Source organism: Macaca fascicularis, chromosome 4 (assembly GCF_037993035.2).
Source record: "Macaca fascicularis isolate 582-1 chromosome 4, T2T-MFA8v1.1".
In the NCBI taxonomy this organism is placed as follows: domain Eukaryota; kingdom Metazoa; phylum Chordata; class Mammalia; order Primates; family Cercopithecidae; genus Macaca; species Macaca fascicularis.
Window position 1 is genome coordinate 169,610,503 of NC_088378.1, and position 19,824 is coordinate 169,630,326.

The following is a 19,824-nucleotide window of genomic DNA, read 5'->3' on the forward strand; positions in this document are numbered from 1 at the left end:
TAAAACAAAATTTGTAATGTTTATACTTTAAACAGCATTATCCAATTTTCCTCTATAAATACTATAAGTAAATCATATTACGGAAATGTCGTGTACCAACTACCACAAACATGCACATCTGGTTCCTACCTTTGTGTTTCATTCTCTCTATTCCTTCTATTTGAAATATACTGTTCCCTCTTCTCTCCCTGGCAGAATCTTGTATAGCATCCCATCCTTCCTTTGTTCATTCATTCAGCAAATGTTTATTGAATGCCAGGCCCTGTGACCAGCGGTGGAGCTACTGAGACACATAAATCAGGGGCCCTGCGCTTTAGGGACACCTACTAGAAAATGGAGTTTTACTTGAATTCCCTTAGATTTATATTCCAAGCATTTTCTGGCTAATAAAAAGACTCTGTCAAAGATTGTTAACCTGGAGGGTCCAGCCTGCTCTGTTACATTACCTAAAAGTAGGCTGGTTATTCCATACACATGTATTTCACAGCCTCCCTAAAGGTTCTATGTTAACTTTTAAGACATGAAATCACTGAGAAAGTTAACAAGGCAGAAGAAAAAGCTCTAAGAAACCAAAGAAAAATTGGCTTAAATGTATTTCTAGGTCAATGATAAAAACACAATAGAATATGGAAATGTAAACACAAATGGAACAAGAGAACTTTAAAATAAAGTGATAGCTACCATGTGTCTCAGGGCTGGAGGACCACCTGGCCTTGCTGGCCTCTTACACCACAGCCTAGGCCATAGCTCATAATTTTGCTGATATTGGCATCTTTTAACCTTTGGAGTGTTTTTAAAAATCAGTTACTATAACAATCTCTCATAAAAATTTATTTTTCAATCAATTAAATTTTTGTGTCCCTCCCATCAAGTTTGAGTTTCAAACCATTAAACCTTTACTTGATTTAAAATGTCATCATATCCAGGTGCAGTGACTCACGCCTATAATTCCAGCACTTTGGGAGGCCGAGGCGGACGGATCACTGGAGGTCGGGAGTTCCAGACCAGCCTGACCAACATGGAGAAACCCCGTCTCTACTAAAATACAAAATTAGCCGGGCATAGTGGCTCATGCCTGTAATCCCAGATACTCAAGAGGCTGAGGCAGGAGAATCACTTGAACCCGGGAGGCAGAGGTTGAGGTGAGCTGAGATCATGGCATTGCACTCCAGCCTGGGCAACAAGAGCGAAACTGTGTCTCAAAAAAGAAAAAAGTCATCACAGAGATAAAAATCTATACAGAGAGATTACTGATTGTATTAGTTCATTCTTGCATTGCTATAAAGAAATACCTGAGACTGGGTAAATTATAAAGAAAAGAGGTTTAATTGGCTCACTATTCCAGAGGCTGTACAAGCGGCAGGATGGGCATCTGCTCAGCTTCTGGGGCGGCCTCGGGAAACTTACGATCATGGTGGAAGCAGAGAGGGAGCACACACTTCACATGGCCAGAGCAGAAACAAGAGTGGGGGTGGGGGTTCGGCGTCTGCTATGTTCAGAGAAGCCCAAAACACATTTTAGGAGGAGGGGTTGCTACACACTTTTAAACAAACAGATTCCAAGAGAGAACTCACTATCTTGAGGACAGCATCAAGGGGATGGTGCTAAACCATGACTGAGAAACCGCCCCCATGATCTAGTCACCTCGCACCAGGCCCACCTCCAACATTGGGGATTACAATTTGATGTGAGATTTGATGGGGAAACATATCCAAACCATATCACTGATTGAGAACTTGAAACGAAATATTAATATTTGAGATGTCATTTTTTTACAACAGTAAACTTTTAATTTTAGAATAGTTTTAGGCTTATAAAAAATATTATCAAGATAGTACAGAGAGTTCCCTCATACCTCACGCTCAGTTTGCCTTCTTAATATCTTACATTAGTCTGATACACGGTCACAATTGATGAATCAGTATTGATACATTATTATTAATCAAGGTCCATTGTTTAGTGCAATTTCCTTAGTTTTTCCTTAACATATTTTCCTGTTCCAGGATCCCATCCAGCACAGCCCATTACGTTTAGTCATCTTCTCTCCTGTGGGCTCCATTTGGACATGACACATTCTCAGAGTTTCCTTATTTTGTGATCACCCAGACAGTTTGAGTACTGCTCAGGTATTTTGCAGACTGTCCCTCAATAGGAATTTGTTTGATGTTTTCCTCATGGTTAGACCAGGTTATGGGGGTTATGGGAGAGGTAAAGTGCCATTCTCACCATATCATATCAGGGGTACACAGCATCAGCATGATTCATCACTGTTGATGCTAACCTTGATCACCTTGCTGAAGCAGTGCTTTTCACTGTAAAAGTTTTTCCACTATAACCTTATTTTTCCCCGTTTCCATACTCTTTGGAAGGAAGTCAATACGTGCAGCCCCCATTACAGAGCAAGGACTTCTACTCCTGCTTGAGGGCAGAGAATCTACATAAATTATTTGAAATTTTATGCATGGGAGATCTATCTCTTCTTCCTCATTTATCCAATCATTCATTTTTCACATACGGACACATAGCATAGATTTTATAATTTGAGTTATTTATTATTCAATAGCACTTTATTTTTGCTCAAATGGTTCCAGCTTTGGGCTTTGGGAGCTCTTTCATTTGGCTCCTGTGTCCCTTCCACATACCCCATAATTGTGTGCGTGGAGGGGTGTGGAGGTATTCAGCTCTTCCTTACTTCTTGGCATTACACAAGATGCCCCAGGATCACCTTGTAGATTTCCTGCCCTGTCCTAGAATCAACCATTTATCTCCAGTGGGTCCTGGTTCCTTATATTGGAGAATGGTATTAGATACCAAGATCTGGGTGCTAGGTGTGCTTGTTGATACTAGGGTGTTAAATCACCTTATAAATAGAAAAAGTGCTTTCCTCAAAGTTCAAAATTCAAAACCTTAAAAATCTTGTTAACTTAGAATGTTTTAGTGACTTTATCCATATATTTACATATATTTTGCTATAGGAATGATAAATTTTAATTCAAAGCCCTCTTAGATGGCCTAGAATTTGGACTGAAAATAATATACATACACAGCCAATTTTTTAAATATGAAAAGTCATTTATGACTAGCTAATGGTAATAAATTCAAACCAGCCTTATTAAAGAAAGAAGTTAAATAAACCAATGTATTGGTCAAAACAGCTTGTCTCAGAAAGTATATTCTGGGTCTAATAATCTACCTCCTTCAGGAATATTCATTCCTCTTGTCACCCGCTAGCTTCCAGTCACAGAAAAAAAAAATCCATTTAATAACTTTAGATTTGGTTACATCCATCTGTGAGTTTTTCTTCACCTCCATTTAGAATTAGTAGGAAAAGCATTAGGACAAAAAGGTTGTTTAAAGAACATTAGTTTATCTCTTTTGAAAAGTGAAACTTCTTTCCTCTAAGCCCTGCTTACTTCATTGTTCTTTCCTCAAGTCCTTCTAACAATGATTATCTGCAGTTAGCTCACCCATTGTCAAGAGCTCAGCATCCATACTTGAAACTCAAGGTTCATATGCCAACTTTGGGATGATTCTCATCAAACAGAAGAGGCTGTTTCCATGCTGGAATAAAACATATAATATTCATGTATAAGTCTTATCATTGTGTTATTTTCCTGTGTGTGTGTGTGTGTGTGTGTGTGTGTGAAAGAACATTCTTTTTTTCTTCTTTTTTGAGACAGAGTCTTGCTCAGTCACCAGGCTGGAGTGCAGTGGCATGATCTCTGCTCACTGTAACCTCCGCCTCCCGGTTCAAGCGATTCTCCTGCCTCAGCCTCCCGAGTAGCTGGGACTACAAGTGCGTGCCACCATACCCAGCTAATTTTTATATTTTTAGTAGCGATGGGGTTTCACCATGTTGGCCAGGATGGTCTCGCTCTCCTGACCACATGATCCCCTCGGCCTCCCAAAGTGCTGGGATTACAGGCATGAGCCACCATGCCCGGCCCAAAGAACATTCTTAAGTACAGTAAGACAAAGATGACGTCTATGATTTCCATCAAACAAAAGCCAACATCAAATTTTAGATCAATTTGCTTCGCTAATTTTTTTAACTCAATAAAAGAGTTCAAAATTAAATTTTGAGCAAACTTTGAAAGTAACTGGGCCCTAGCCATCACATTTACAATGGAGTACCTTTTTGCATAGAAGGCTTATCTTCACCTTTTCTGTTTGCACTCAGCCTTTTGATGAATTTTGCTTGTATAGATGAGTAGGTAGTTTTTCTCAAGATATTACCTGTAGCTTTCCTTAGGATAGATTATGTGACATTTTTATTACTTCTGTCACTTAACCAAAGTTAGCATTTTCATTTTCATTTATGATAGGTTTTGTAAATGTCAAATTTCTTGTTAAAGAGTCAGACTTGACATTCCAAAAGGCAAAGGATGATATAAATAATATTCAAGTATACACAACTAGAGTTGGAAATAATTTCAATCACTTTCTCCCACCCTCCCAAAATCAAGGTAACCTACTTTTCAAATATTTATTTGAAAGGAATAAATCAAGCTTCAGAAAAAAAAAAAGAATGACATAGGGTATTCTAAAATGTGATATATCTATCCATAATTCAAGTATAAAGACCATGAATAATCAGAGAAAACCAATGTGAAATCCATTTGGTATGACTTGTAGCATACATTTACAGTTAATTAACCCTGACTTGAATTCCTTAGAATTAACTTTTACAGAATTATAGAGGATTTAAAATTAGGTTTCCATCAATTTTAGAGGTAAGCTAAAAATTTTGTTCTTCTGTTATTTCCAAGGAAGTAGAACTGTTGAAGCGTATTGGTGATCAGGTTATGACTTTCATTTCCTTTCTTTATTTTCTCAATTTTTAGGAAACTATAAACTGGTAGATTCTTTAACATACTTTCAAAGGAAAAGGGAATGACTCAGCTTCTTTATGAAGATCACTGGGTTCAGGATACTCACATAAATTTAGAGTCACAAACACAGCTACTTTTGGGGGCTAAATGACATGCATGAGGGGCATGAGTCAGGCAGGGATGAAGGCAAGCTGGAGAGTGCCTGCTCATTTACTGCAGTCCAAGAAAGCACAGTCCTGCAAACATGGGGCATCAAAAGGACAGTGGCTCCTGCTATGTTCAGAGAAGCCCAAAACACATTTTTTTTCTAAGTATTCAATCTCCCAATTTTGAAATGTTAGCAATTATTTTCCTGAAAACATTGCCTATGGTCTGTGAGCTGCATTTGGCCTATAAGCCACCATCTGCAAGCCAGTACTGCCCAACAGAAGATCATACTGGGAGCTAATCCAGTAACCACAACGCCTTACAACAAGACATATAATTGTCAAATTCATTTCAAGTCTCATGTAGGCTGATCTGAGCACCATCTTTGAGAGACTGAACAAATACGAAAGGGTTGCTTGATGATTTAAGAATCAAAGTAAACAGTTTTATGATTTGAATAGACAGTATCGTCAAGTGATTAATAAGTTGGTACACTCATTTATTTGACAAAGATATATTGAGTGCCTTGCATGTACCAGGCACTGTTTTAGCCACCAGGCATACAGCTCAGTACAAGGCACCTATCCCCGAAGGTGCTTACATTCTAGAGGCAGAATGTAAACAAATACAGAGGTAATAAATAACTAAGCAAACAAGAAAAATAGCAGCTGATGATAATGATCATGCAGAAAATTAAAAACAGTAATTTGTCAACAGGTGTCTGGCTTTCCTATACTGGTCCATGGATCTCAAACCTCACGCCCTGAGACTGTCAGAGTGTCAAATTCTTCCTCTTTACTCCTTTTGCTCAGGTTATGAGATCACTTGTGGCATGTTTTAATAAATTGAAGGCCACTTTATTTTAAAGTAGTTACATTTTAATCTTCTTGACTAGATTTGGTGGAAATATCAATCCAGGAGGGATTTAGGGAAACCTCTAATCTAATCAACAGCTTAATTACAATGCCTGGGTCAGTGCTGCAGACGGTTAATTTCAACCATTTTATGTTGCCTCCTTTTAGCTTCAGTTTTAGAGGACACCATTTTCTAGTGTGTCCCTAAATTCTAAGAATGTACCATTTGAGGATTTTTACCACCTTTTGGGATCTTCTAATCCCAACTAATAACATCTAATCCCTCTAAAATCTAATCCCAACTAATAACATCTTCATAGTGAAACTCTTTTCCTAGGGCCAGGGCTTCTCCCACGTAAAAATGCACACTAACAAACATCTTTGTAAACTCTTCCCTATAGTTGCCCCTGTATGATGAAATGGAGAAATCCTGGAATGTCCAGTCAGAAAAACTGGGTTCAAAACCAGATGTTTGGCTCAGCTGTGGACCAACTCTTTGATCTGGTAGTCAGTCACCTGATCCTTGCTGTTTCTCTTTGAAAGCCCACTTCTTGGGGCGCTGAATGTGAGGACTGAGTGAGAGTGTGAATTTGAAAGCCAACTCTGAAACGCTGGCTATGATAGTTATTCTGATTGGAAGGGCCATTAAGGTCAATGGCAATGCTCCTTTTGTGATCAGTTACAAGAAAACAAATGGGTCCTTGTGACTGTGGGGGAAGGAGGCAGAGCCAGACACAAAGTGGATCTCTTCTGGAAAATCAGCCGCTGAAAGGAAAACAAATAAAATCTGTAAAGTAATATTTCAATTCAAAAAGAAATGTGAATTGTATGTAATGGCAAGAGGAGCACTGGTAATAATACATGGCTAACATTCATCGCGAACTTACTCTGTTCCAGACATGGAGGTCATAACTTTGCATGTATTAGCTCTTCAAATGAGGGGAGGAGAGGGAAGGAAAAGAAAAGTTAAGCTAATAAATAATGTGAAGTTTAAAAAAATTACCGCGTACATAACGTGCACTATCGTGTCCCCACCAGCCCCCCCCGCCCCCAGCTCTTTATACATGTGGTTTCCAGACCCATTTCTCAGAGGTTTGGTGTCTTTTGCAGCCCTTTGGGCCCCTTCCGCCCATTGTTATCTAATCTCCCCTTCTCGGCCACGCAGGAAGGTCCACAGCCTCCCCTGTCCCCCAAGACCCGCCCCCCAGCAGCCTTCAGAAATAGTTCTCTCGTACGTAGGTGCCAGCATTTTATGCGGTAAACACATGTTGCCCTTAACACTGAACTGCAGGTTAAAAATGTATTTCACTAAATTATGCAGCGGTTAGCTGAGCAAATAATGAAAATGCAAAAGAATACATTCAGTATATGGAGCTTAGAATATATCCTTTTGGAAAGCTAAACATTTTTTATTTTTTATTTTTGCCCCAAATAAGACTAGAAATGGATTGCTCAATTTAAGACTTCCATTAATAAACTTCTCAGAATATGAAATGTCTCCAATATGTGGGGACGCTGGGGTGAAAGGTGCCGGATAATTCTCATTGGTGCGTGCGCTGGGCGCAGAAGGAAATATGCTAATGCAGCCGTTTGCCGCAGGGTTGGTGTTATTTCTACAGCGCCGGCTGGGCAAGGTTGGCGCTGGAGCAGGAGAGGAAGGAGATGTTCGTCTTCTATGAGAGTATAGATGTGTGCGCCTGTGCACACGGCGTTCCAAACGTGAATACAAGACCTTAGGGAGGGGGTGGGGAATGCCATCACGTTTATACCGTGTGTATTATAACTCGTGTTGGAGATCTATCCCAGCATCGTGCTTACATCGCATTCACTTAGGAGTGGGGGAAGAAATGGCGATTTGGGAGTGGGTGCGGCAAGTCGCAGGTGGCCAGACACTGCGGGGGACTGGCGACCTGAAACTGGCAAAGGCGCCTCCTTGACCCTGCTCCACGGACACAAAAATCAACCTTATTCGCTCCTGGAAAAAGCGCAGAGGGTTGTTCCCGAAGGCTGAAGACCCTCGGGCTTGAGACTGGGAGCGGGGCGCGGGCAGCGGGACGGCCGGGCACCTCTGAGGAGACAGAGGTCACGGAGACTGGCGCGCGCGGAGTGGGTGGGGGGCCCGCGCGGCTGCGGGAACCCAGCCTCACAGAAGACCCGGCCCACACGTTCTCAGCGCATGCCGACTTCGCCCGGACCCCTTGCCGGCCGGCGACCCCTGCTACGCCCGCCTCCTCCTCCCCCGCCCCGCCCGGCGCGAAACGGGCACGGGCAGGGGATCCTCCAGCCAGGCGGGCCCGGGGTGTCCCGTTTCCCCCGCCCCCCCTTCCTGTGGATCCCGGGCGGCGGCGGAGCGTCCGGGCTGGAGGGGGCGCTCGCGCGCAGGAGCCGAGCGCAGCAGGTGCCGCGGTTACCTCCACCTCGGCGGGGGGAGAGGGGGCGGGCCGGGGGGCAGGGAGGAGGGGAGGAGGAGGAGAAGGAGGAGAAGGAGCGGGGCCGGCTCCAGGAGCCCGAGAGCGCGGCCGGCTCGGCAGGCTGGGTCCCAAGCTCGCGGCTTCCGGGAGGCGCTCGGAGTCGGAGAAATACAGCGCGGCCACCCCGGGAGCAGCAGCAGTTGCCCGCACCGCCGCCCGCACCGCCGCCCGCAGGGCCCTGAACCGCTGGCAAGGGCGCGGGCCGGGCGCGGCGCCGGCTCCTCCTCCTGCCGCGGCCGGCGCGGAGCAGCGGAGAGCGGCGGGCTCGGCAGCCGGCGCCCGGGCCGCGGAGCCGATGAGCTGCGGCGGCTGAGGGCCCGGCCGGCCTCTGCCCGCCTCTGCCCGGCGCCCGAGCGGGGCCACAGCGCCCGGGGCGCGGGGTCCGGCGGGTGACATGGGGGCGGCCTGACGCACCCGGAGCCGCCGAGCGCTCTCTCTTGAGCCGTGGGCCCTCCTCGGCGGCAGCGGCTGCAGGCGCCTGGCCCGGCGCGCTGTGCCCGGGGCGCCCGCGGAGCCTCCGCCGCGCTCTATGCGCCTCTGCGGGAGCCGCGGGCCCGGGCCATGGCCATAGACCGGCGGCGCGAGGCGGCAGGCGGCGGGCCCGGGCGGCAGCCGGCCCCGGCCGAGGAGAACGGCTCCCTGCCGCCCGGGGACGCGGCGGCCTCGGCGCCCCTCGGGGGACGCGCGGGCCCCGGCGGCGGCGCGGAGATCCAGCCGCTGCCTCCACTGCATCCTGGAGGCGGCCCGCACTCGAGCTGCTGCTCGGCTGCTGCGGCCCCGAGCCTCTTGTTGCTGGACTATGACGGGTCGGTGCTGCCCTTCCTCGGGGGCCTGGGCGGGGGCTATCAGAAGACCCTCGTGCTGCTCACCTGGATCCCGGCGCTGTTCATCGGCTTCAGCCAGTTCTCGGACTCGTTCCTCCTGGACCAGCCCAACTTCTGGTGCCGCGGGGCCGGCAAAGGCACCGAGCTGGCGGGGGTCACCACCACAGGCCGGGGGGGGGACATGGGCAACTGGACCAGCCTCCCCACCACCCCCTTCTCCACTGCCCCCTGGGAGGCTGCCGGCAACCGGAGCAACAGCAGTGGCGCGGACGGAGGCGACACACCACCCCTGCCATCCCCTCCGGACAAGGGGGACAACGCCTCCAACTGTAACTGCCACGCGTGGGACTATGGCATCCGCGCCGGCCTCGTCCAGAACGTGGTCAGCAAGGTAAGGGCCGCGGCCGCCCAGTCCCTCCGACCCTCTCCATGCAAATCGAGGTCCAAGCCCGAGCCAGCTGGAGACCCGAAGTCCCCAAAGTGGTGGTGCTAGAGTGTGTGTACGGCGTTCCGCACTGGCTTAATCTCCTTCCGTCCCCCAAACCACATCCCTTTACTTGGGCATAAAGGGAGCGCCATAGCCTTTACTAGTTTGCACCCAAACTCCTGTCCCAGTACGCGGATGGAAAGCGCGCCCTTCCCCCACCCTCGGGGCGAGGCAGCTGACCTGTCACCAGCCTGCTCTGGAGGAGTCGGACTGGCGTCGTTCAAGGTCTGCTGGGGGAGCCGGGACCACGGCCCTGTTCTGCCCGGTTAGTTGTCCCTGCGTCTCCCACAAAGCAATAGTCTCCCATCTCGCACTTGATTTTGACAGAGGTAAAGCCCACTAAAGAACTGGAGAGCCAGAGAAGCAAAGACTCCTGCAAATCTCCAACCCGCACCCGTGCTCAGTCCTCCCGCAAAGATATCTGACTTTAGACTTTACTGCCCCAGTGTCTCCTCCAGTGTTTTCTCAGCGCTTCAGTAAACATCACTACAGTATAGGAAGGACGTGGAGAATATGTCATTTGGGTGTTCCTGGGCTGTTACCGCTCTTACACAGCAGCTGCTTTGGGCTGAGGCACAGAGAACGGGGTGTGCTTTAGCTGAAACATGCACCTTGTCCTCTGAGTCGTGTAGCTAAAGCTCCCTTGCAGAGGTATTGCATGGTGTGAAATGTAGCAGAAGGGAGTTGTAAGACAAGTGTGAGGGCCTAAACACAGAGTGGGCAATGGTGGACACTCAATGCCCTAGACAGCTATAATTTTATTCTTAACATATAGGAGATATCAAGACATTTGTAGTTTTGCTCCTTGTGTCTAAAATAAATAATTCACATTTTAAAGTAAATATAGACTCTCCCCCACCCCACCCCCCTACCCATTCTGGGCAGTTCTGGCAGAGTTTTAAATGTTTTGTCGGAATGTATGAAATTGGACAGTTTTAAATAGTCATTGTGCATGTAACCTCCTCCCCCCATGTGCATTGGTTAACAGTTGTAGCTCATGGATGTGTAAGATGAAACTCTTACATCATCATAATCATTGTTTTAATCTTGTACCAACCTGGCCAGAAATGCTCTGTCCTGTGGGAACCGTCTGACTGAGCTGCCCCTGCTGCCCTGCAAGGTAATAGGGTAATGTCCTTCTAGCTGGGTTCACCTTGATCCCACCCACCTCCTACCCCCTGCTTTCTAAAGGTGTTTCTGTGACTGTTTTCATTTCACGGAGGGCAATATTTCTTTTTTGGTTTAGCAGCACAGAAAAATTAAGAACAATGACTATTTAAATCACTGTGTATGTCTGACAGACTGAGGATTTGGCAACATTGTTAAGTATTTTAAGTCCCTTTCTAGAGCAGAGGGAGAATGATGGATCAAAGTGAGTATGTGTGAAGAGTGCTGTGTCCAGGGGTCAAAGCAGAGGTGAACTTGAAAGTGACGAGGTGGGATAGAGTGCCATTACCTTGGCAGTGAGGACCCAGGAAACAGCTATTCACACTCAGCCATGCGTGGTGGGAGGAGAGAACAAAAATAGTTCTTAAAAGCAGACTATGGAGGCATATTGGAGAGCTGGGCAGTTTTTCTAAATTAGCACTCGAGAGGGGCACAGACAGCACTCATGTGTGTGGCATGTTTTGGGTGATGCTTGATGACAGTTGCAGTTACTGGGCCAGACTGAGAGGGAAAACCTGGGAACAATAATTAGACACACATTTTCTTATACAGTAAAGCCTAGAAAGGACATATTGATTTTCACAGACAAAAAAGATCTAAATAAAGGACTGCCTTCCCAGTGTTCTGTGTGTTTCAAGCACATAACAAATGCTTCAAAGAGCTTTTCAAGCACATTTTGGCCTGTTGGAAGGCAGACTTTTCCTGTGCTGCTGTGTATGTTGAATATTGTAGCAGATGCACAAATGTGGGATATACACTGTGATGAGTGCAGAAGTTCTAGGGGTCAGGTGCTTGTCAGCCCGTGTCCCAAGTAGAAGCAGAAGTGGAAGGAGCCTTTGCCTTCTCTCAGCAGATAAAGGCTTCGGGTTTGAGAAGCTGCCTTTTGTGCCTCTTTCCTGCCGTGTTCCATGATCTTTCCCTTGCAAATAAGCCTCATGCTGTCTTCAGCATGTATCCTGTATTTAGCATGTATCCTTTAGCGTGTGTGTGCCCTGCAATATATGCACTGTTCTGTCCCTAGGTGCCAGATAGGGAGAGGAAGACAGAAGAGCTACCAGGCACAGTTCTGGGCCTCTTTCTCATGTGGCTGCTGGTATCCTAGCACCTACCTACACACGTGAAACTGTCCAGCCAGTTAGAATCCCAGGTGGTTGTAGTTCAGCGGGATCTTAGGGCTGACAAGCCTCTCTCCCCTTCTGCGTGGTGTCTCTGACATGACGTTATCCATCCCGGTTTGAACACTTCCATCGATGGGAAGGGAGCGCTTTGTTAACAAGGCAGCTAGTCCATCCCGTACTTGCTCTTCCTTGCAGGGAGGTACACTTTTTGGTAAATAAAACTGAGGTTAACTCATGCCTATTTGTGCCACTTCCTCCTCAGAACAATTGTGGTTTTTTAAATTATTTCTTAAATAAAATGTGCTTTCAATAGCTTCTTTCCTGGCTGAAAAATCTACAGTAGTTAAGCTATTCTATACGTACAAACATTTGCCATACTTATTGCTCTGGTTGGCATGCGTGTCTCTTACGCATGGGACCCAGAAAGCAACTCAGCCAGACCCTGTGTGTTCTAACCCAAAGAGGGGATTGATGGATCCTGTCCTTCCCCTACTGCAACCTAGAGTTGATGCATTAGGCTTAAACTAGACATGACATACTTCTGCTGCCAGACCGTGATCACCAGCCCCCACCAACTCCCACCAATGCTGGTTTCCTGGGAGTGGTGGATGAAGTCAGGATTTTCTCAGTTTTAGGTTCATGTAGCATGACCATGACTTAGGTTTCATCTTAATCATTTTGAGTTTCTAGATCTCTCCTGTTAGGATCTTTTTGTTTTTATTTTTTGCCTTGGCCATGGTATTTGTTACCGGTACCAGCATTTGCATTACAGAATCTGCAATGCCTTCAAAATAAGGACAATGCTAATGTCACTTTCTTTTGTGCAGCCCTTTACAGTTGATAAAACATTTCATATACATTATTTTCTTTAATTAAGAATAATAACCCAAGGCCAGTCTCCGGTGGTATGATCACAGTTCTCTGAAACCTCCCCCTCCCAGGCTTAAGTGATCTTTCTGCCTCAGCCTCCTGAGTAGCTGGGACTACAGGCATGCACCACCACACCTGGCTAATTTTTATTTTTATTTTTATTTTTTTGCAGAGATGGGGGTCTTGCTATATTGCCCAGGCTGGTCTTGAACTCCTGGCCTCAAGCAGTCCTCCTGCCTCGGCCTCCCAAAATGTTAGGATTACAGGTGTGAGCCATCAGCCAGACTAATAGCAAGTGATAATCATGGATTTTAAGTCACTGAACACACATTTGAGTGTGCCATGTGTTCTGTACAAGAACCAGGTACAGATGCTCCTCTGCTTAGGATGGGGTTGTGGTTGTGTCCAGATAAACCCCTCATCAGTTGGAAATATTGAAAGTGGAAAATACATTTAATACACCTAACCTATTGAATATGCTGGCTTAGCCCAGCCTACCTTAGGTGTGCTCAGAACACTCACATTAACCCACAGTTGGGCAGGATCATCTCACACTAAGCCTATTTTATAATGTGTTGAATATCTCATGTAACTTATGGAATGTAACTGTACTAAAAGTGAAAAAGAGAATGGTTGTGTACTTCAGATACTCACGCAACCATTGTGTTTTTCACTTCTGGTGAATAAAGCAGCCCTTATTGATACAGTTTCTACTGAATGTGTATTGTGTTCACACCATCATCAAGTCAAAATATCATCAAGTCGAACCGTTTTAAGTCGGGGACCATCTGTGTTCAACTTTCTGATGACTTTCATAAGCTCTGCATTTTATCTCCCAGCTCTGTTGAAAGGTATTGTCAGTGCCTTGCAGAAAAGAATCAAATTCCTTCCAAGTCACATAGACAGCAAGTTTTGGGGAACTAAGGACAAACAGGTCTGCAGCTCAGCTCAGTTGGCTTCCTTCTCCTACACCAGCATTCCCTGTGCAGCCCAAATTCTCAGATATTCTGAGATCTTAGTCAACAAAGGTAAAACAAACAAAAAGAAACTCCATGGACTTACAAATATTGCTCTTAATGATTTGCACAGGCTGGGGGCAGTGGCTCACGCCTGTAATCCCAACACTTTGGGAGGCCTAGGTGGGTGGATCATCTGAGATTAGGAGCTCGAGACGAGCCTGGCCAACATGGTGAAACCCCATCTCTACTAAAAATAGAAAAATTAGCTGGGTGTGGTGGCACGCGCCTCTAATCCCAGCTACTAGGGAGGCTGAGGCAGGAGAATCTCTGGAGCCTGGGAGTGAGAGGTTGCAGTGAGTGAGACTGCACCACTGCAACTCCAGTCTGGGTGACAGAGTGAGACCCTGTCTCAAAAAATAATAATAATTGGCACAGTGTATCCTTCATTGTTCTGAGTGAATCAGTTGGTTTCTAATACTCATCACTTTCTTGAGTAATCTCTGGAATTTTTGCCAATAATCAATGCCAGCTGAACTTCCCAAGCCCAATTTTTTTTTCTGTATTTGAAGTGTAGGATGTTTGTCCAGCTCCAATCTTCTGGTAGCATTTCCTCTGTTCTCATGAATTTGCAAAGATTTCTGACCCTTATCCTGAAAGTTGCTTAAATATCCTGGGAAGTAATTTGTATCCTTTTTCTAGGGCTAAAGAGTAGAAGTTATTTAAAGTGACTTTAAGTACAATTTAATTAAGACTAGAAATAATTATATCATTGCAACAGTAACACTTTTAAAAATAGCCCACAATTCCATGATCCTAGTTATCATATGATAACCATTTTTCACTTTTGAAATGCCTTACACACAAACCTGTTTTTACAGTTCTAATCAAAGTGTTCATTTAATGGAATCTACTATTTTCTTGACACCTTATCAAAAGTATTTGTCCAGTTCTTCCGAAACATTTTAAATGCATGATATTTTGCTGATTTATTAAAAGTTCTTAAATTCTTTACCTAATACTGAACTGACGGCCGGGTGCGGTGGCTCACGCCTGTAATGCCAGCACTTTGGGAGGCCGGGCCGGGCGGATCATGAGGTCAGGAGTTCCAGACCAGCCTGGCCAACATAGTGAAACCCCGTCTCTACTAAAAATACAAAAATTAGCCGGGCATGGTGGCTCACGCCTGTATTCCCAGCTACTTGGGAGGCTGAGGCAGGAGAATAACTTGAACCTGGGAGGCGGAGGTTGCAGTGAGCCGAGATCGCTCCACTGCACTCCAGCCTGGGCAACAGAGCAAGACTCCATCTCAAAAAAAAAAATAAAATACTGAACTGACTACCCTGAGGTCATCCCAGTGGTGGCTTTTTTCTAGTATATGCAACAACAGTGGATATATTCATGCATATCTACCTGAAAAAATTGACTATAGTAGGTAATACATGTACATCGTACAGAAAGCATAGAGTAAAAGTAACATTTCTTTCTGTCTCTGCCCCCAGTTTCCCTCTTCAGAAGCAACCATGGTTAGCAGTTTCTCACATACCCTTCCAGAAATGTTCTACTTTCATTTATATATTTTGTCTCAGAAACACTAGCGTATCCTAAACACTATTTTTTGCCTTTTTTTAAAACTTATGCTGGAGATGAATACATCAGTACATAGAGGTACTCATTCTTTTTTATGTCTGCATAGTATTCCATTGTCAGACTGGGCTGTCATTTATTTAACTAATCACTCACTGAGGAAGCATTGAGTTTGTCTCCAGTCTTTGCTGTTATATTCACAATATATCTTGAAATCTTGGCATACACAGACATTTGCACATGTGCAAGAAATTTTAGAAGTGGGAGGGTCAAAGTAGGCTGCATTTTTACATTGATAGGTACTGGCAGAGTGTTTCATGTAGAAATCTTAGCTATGTACAGTTACACTAATAATGTGTGTAGTCCTGTTCCCCACACCCTCCTTGACCCAGGGGGTTATCAAATGTTTACATATTTTCTAGTCTGATGTGCAAAAAATTCTATTTGGTGGTGGTTGTGATTTGTACTTCTCTTGTTATGAAGGAAGTTAAACATCTTTTTGAAAGTTTTTGAGCCATCCATATTTCCTGTTCTTTGAACTGTCTCTTCATTTCCTTTGCCTTTAGGTCTGTGTATATGCTGTAAGAAGCATTATTTTCTTATGTATTTATAGGTGCACTTTATGATGTGAATTAACCCTTCTGGATGACTCGTAACCATTTTCCTCGAGTTTGCTGTTTGGTTCTTTAAATTATGTATATTTTTGTTATGTAGAAACTTACGGTTTGGTTAGAGTTATATGAATTAATCTTCTTTTTTATTATTTCTTATGTTAGATTTAAGGCTTGGAAGATTCCTGGAAGACTGGGGGGAAATCCTATGTTCTCTTCTAATATTTTTATGATCTTATAACTTCTTTATTTGGGGGTTGGAGATATCTGTTTTGCTTTTACTGAGCTATTAGGATAAATTGCCAGAAAGGTCAGAGGATATAACCAGCATTTCATGCAGACTTTGACTTGCTCGTAACAATATCCTAAACATTTAATTTGGCAGTGGCCCTTATTAATGTAAGGATTAGAGGCTAACCAGCTGTTAAGCCGCCTTTTCACCTCCGTTTGGGAGACAGCAGTCTTCCCAGGTCATAGGTCTCCCTTTCCTTCTTCATCTTCCTGTTCTGAACCATCTGCAGATCTCTCACTCTCCCTCTCACTCTTTGTCTTCCTCTCCCTCTCTGTCAGTAACATTTTTTGCAGGTTGCCTTTACTTTGGTCTTAGTCCAAGGTAGGATTGAGTCAAAGGTTGGTGTCATTTAAAAACATGGTGGACTTTCTGAATCTTTGTCCTGAGGTTGCCACAAACGGGTGGTGTGTGGGAGCCAGCTTGGCTTCTGCTGACTCTGAGCCTACTGCACGTGTCTATCCAACTTCACATTCACTAATGTCATGCTGGCAGCTTGAAATTCACCATGGTGGGAGCATTGACACCACAGGAATTGGCAAACAGTACAGATCAGGGTTTGTTTTTTTCTTCATAGAGCCAGTTGATAAACATTTATCACACTGATGAGTGCCACTTAAAACAATTTTTTTTGGCCCAGCGCAGTGGCTCACACCTGTAATCCTAGCACTTTGGGAGGCCGAGGGAGGTGGATCACCTGAGGTCAGGAGTTTGAGACCAGCCTGACCAACATGGTGAAATCCCGTCTCTACTAAAAATATAAAAATTAGCTGGACATGGTGGCAGGTGCCTGTAATCCCAGCTACTCAGGAGGCTGAGACAGGAGAATCACTTGAACCCAGGAGGCAGAGGTTGCAGTGAGCTGAGATTGTGCCATTGTACTCCAGTCTGGGCAACAGAGTGAGACTCCATCTATCTCAAAAAAAAAAAAAAAAAAAAAAAGAGAGAGAGAGAGAGAGACCAGGTGCAGTGGCTCACGCCTGTAATCCCAGTACTTTGGGAGGCCAAGGTGGGCGGATCCGGATCACGAGGTCAGGAGATCCAGACCATCCTGGTTAACATGGTGAAACCCCGTCTCTACTAAAAATACAAATAATTATCCGGGTGTGGTGGCGGGTGCCTGTAGTCCCAGCTACTTGGAAGGCTGAGGCAGGAGAATGGCGTGAGTCCAGGAGGCGGAGCTTGCAGTGAGCCAAGATCTGCCACTGCACTCCAGCCTGGGCGACAGAGAGAGACTCCGTCTCAAAAAAAAAAAAAGAGAAAAAAGTTTCTTTCCTGTCTCCTCCTTTTCACAGATTTGAGTGCCTGTTCTGAGCATTGTGCTATGTGTTGGGGATACAATGATAGGTGAAAGTAGACAGCTCAGCTTCCATAGAGCTTAGAGACTTCTGGGGAAGGCACACCCAAACTGATGGAGTAATAATCTTTTAATTACAAACTGAGTTAAGTGTGTAGAAAGATTGAGAGACTAGAAGAACAACAACAACAAAACCCTGACGTAGACAGACTGGTCTGTGTAAGAAAGTGACATCTGAGATAAGAGCTGAGCTTTGAGTAGGAGGTAGAGAGAGAGGCAAAAGCGGAGAGATGTGTGTGTTTTCCAGAGAGAGCAATGGCATTTGGAAAGGCCCTGTGCATGCGGGGCCTGGAATTGATAGCAACTGATATGGGCATGGTGGGTGGTGACGGCTTATAAACCGTGCTGAGAACTTTTCCTCTAATTTCAGAGCAAAGAAAAGCCATCAAAGAGTATTAAGTGGGATGAGGGATATGATGCGGTCAGAATTCATATTTTTGAAAAGGCCTCTCTGGCTGCAGGGGGAGCTCGTGTGGGGGGGGAGGGGAGGCTGTGCTGCGTGCACAGGAGAAAGCCAGCGAGGCCTGTAGAAGATGCTGGGTTATCCCAGGGCTGACGGGGAGGCAGACACTCTCGGGACATACCAAGGAGATGCCCTCAGCCAGCTGAGGTGAGGCCTTGGGAATGGAGGGCTTCGAAGGAGGGCATGTGGAATGAGAAGACGGCCTGGGCCCAAACACTGCACATACAATGGACACTTGGGGCTCTGCAGCCACCCATAGGCAGAGGGGAGGGAGGAGAGCTTTTGACAGGGAAAGGCAGCCTGACCAGAGGTTCTGGAGGAAGCTGGGCCTGTTTGGGAAGCAGACATGCTGGTCTGCATGGGGCTCCTGGGGATGAATGGTGGGAAGTCCTACTGGAAGCTCAGAGGCCAGACAAGGGGGCCTAAGCCTGTTCCTAGGGCTGTCGATAGAAAACATGGAGCCTTTGGAGTGTTCTGGCATTTTCTCTTGCCCTCCTACTCAACAAGGGAGGAAGCTAATTAAATTTCCACACAGTTGAAAGACCCAGATATGTGAAACCACAGGGCTAGAATTTGCCTTCCAATTCAGCCAGCTTTGCCTTTGCTAATTGCTTAGTCTAGGTAAAAGATTGTCCTGGGCATGGCCATGTTTAATATGATCATCTAGTCCAAGCCTTCGGTTTAGATGAGAAGGCTGAGCTGGAGGGCCATTGGCTTGTCCAAAGCTACCAGCCTATTAGGGTTTGAATCCAGTTCTCCTTATCCTCTGCTCCAGAGTGGCCCTTACCGTGGGAGAGGGGCCAGGAAGGGCTGGCAGGGGCTCCCACCCCTTGTGACTTCTCCCTGGCACTGGCCTTTCAGAGGTGACCCTCCCATTGTTCTTGAGAATGGTGGTTGCTGTATGTTTGGGTTTCTGGACAGTTCTGCTGTGGCTTTGCATGGGTTGGCTTCTGCAGAACACGTGTCTGGGCAGATTTCTCTACTCTCTGCCTTCTTAGTCCTGCTAGCCAGGCCCCCTGTCTTGTCTTGCTGCTCTTAACACCACAGGCCCAAGAGACAGAAAATAAGATGGAAACCTGCCCACATCACTCCCCTGCTTGAAGCCTTCCACAGCTCCCAATCACTTCAGCACCCAGCGAGGGTGCCCTCAGACCTGAGCCCCACATACCTTTCCTCTCCTCCCCTGCCACTCCTCCTTGTTGTAGGGGGCATCTTGTATACAGTTCCCAGCCCAGGCTCTCTTACTGCCTCGGTGCCTTGCTAATGCTATTCCACTTGCCCGAGCCCCTTCCCTCCTTCCTTCAGCCCCGTGGTTCCTGCTCATCCCTCAGGTCAGCTCAGTCTCCATCTGAAGGATGACAACCAGCTGTCCCCTTATCCAAGCCCTCACTGGACCCTGATTAAAAGGATGTCTGGCCTCTCCCCTCCTGAAGGTCTTTGACTTTATGAGGTCGTGAATGTCTGAACTCACCTGAACTTGATGTCATGAAAAGGGCAAGAGTGGCCGGGTGCAGTGGCTCATGCCTGTAATCCCAGCTACTTAGGAGGCCGAGGCAGGAGAATTGCTTGAACCTGGTAAGTGGAAGTTGCAGTGAGCCAAGTTGGCGCCATTGCACTCCATCCTGGGGGACACAGTGAGATTCTGTCTAAAAAAAAAAAAAAAGGCCCGAGTGGCAGGCCTGGCTTGCAGCCCCGACTCTGCCGCTTGTCATGCATCTGTCTCCTGGAGCATTACTGTACCTGTTTCCTCAACGGTAGAATGGGGTCAGTGCTGCCTGACCTTGAGGGGCA

General features: G+C 46.0%; 1 protein-coding gene and 1 long non-coding RNA gene across 14 annotated transcripts in view; one reads left to right on the forward strand and one right to left on the reverse strand.

The window, feature by feature from the left end:
- Window positions 1-1,305: 1,305 nt before the first annotated feature.
- LOC135970717 (uncharacterized) lies at window positions 1,306-9,746 on the reverse strand. 3 transcript variants are annotated; one of them, XR_012434323.1, is made up of 3 exons: window positions 9,174-9,746; window positions 6,721-6,762; window positions 1,768-3,561 (listed from the first exon to the last, which is right to left on the reverse strand). It is a non-coding gene; the product is annotated as an uncharacterized lncRNA (long non-coding RNA). The 3 variants fall into 3 exon arrangements; XR_010586573.2 differs by lacking the exon at window positions 1,768-3,561 and adding an exon at window positions 5,462-6,598; XR_012434324.1 differs by lacking the exon at window positions 6,721-6,762 and having other exon boundaries at window positions 1,306-3,561.
- The window catches only part of SLC22A23 (solute carrier family 22 member 23), a 192,733-nt gene continuing 181,243 nt past the window's right edge, over window positions 8,335-19,824 (forward strand). For 10 of the 11 annotated variants that reach the window (XR_012434320.1, XR_012434321.1, XR_012434322.1 and 7 more), the window contains exon 1: window positions 8,335-9,519. Coding sequence is in view for 7 of the 11 variants with exons in the window: in XM_045389933.3 (XP_045245868.1) it covers window positions 8,866-9,519 (654 nt within the window). In the remaining 4 variants the exon portion in view is untranslated. Of the gene's footprint in view, window positions 9,520-9,942; window positions 10,116-19,824 lie in introns of those variants that run through there. The other variant, XM_045389938.3, reaches the window with a different exon arrangement.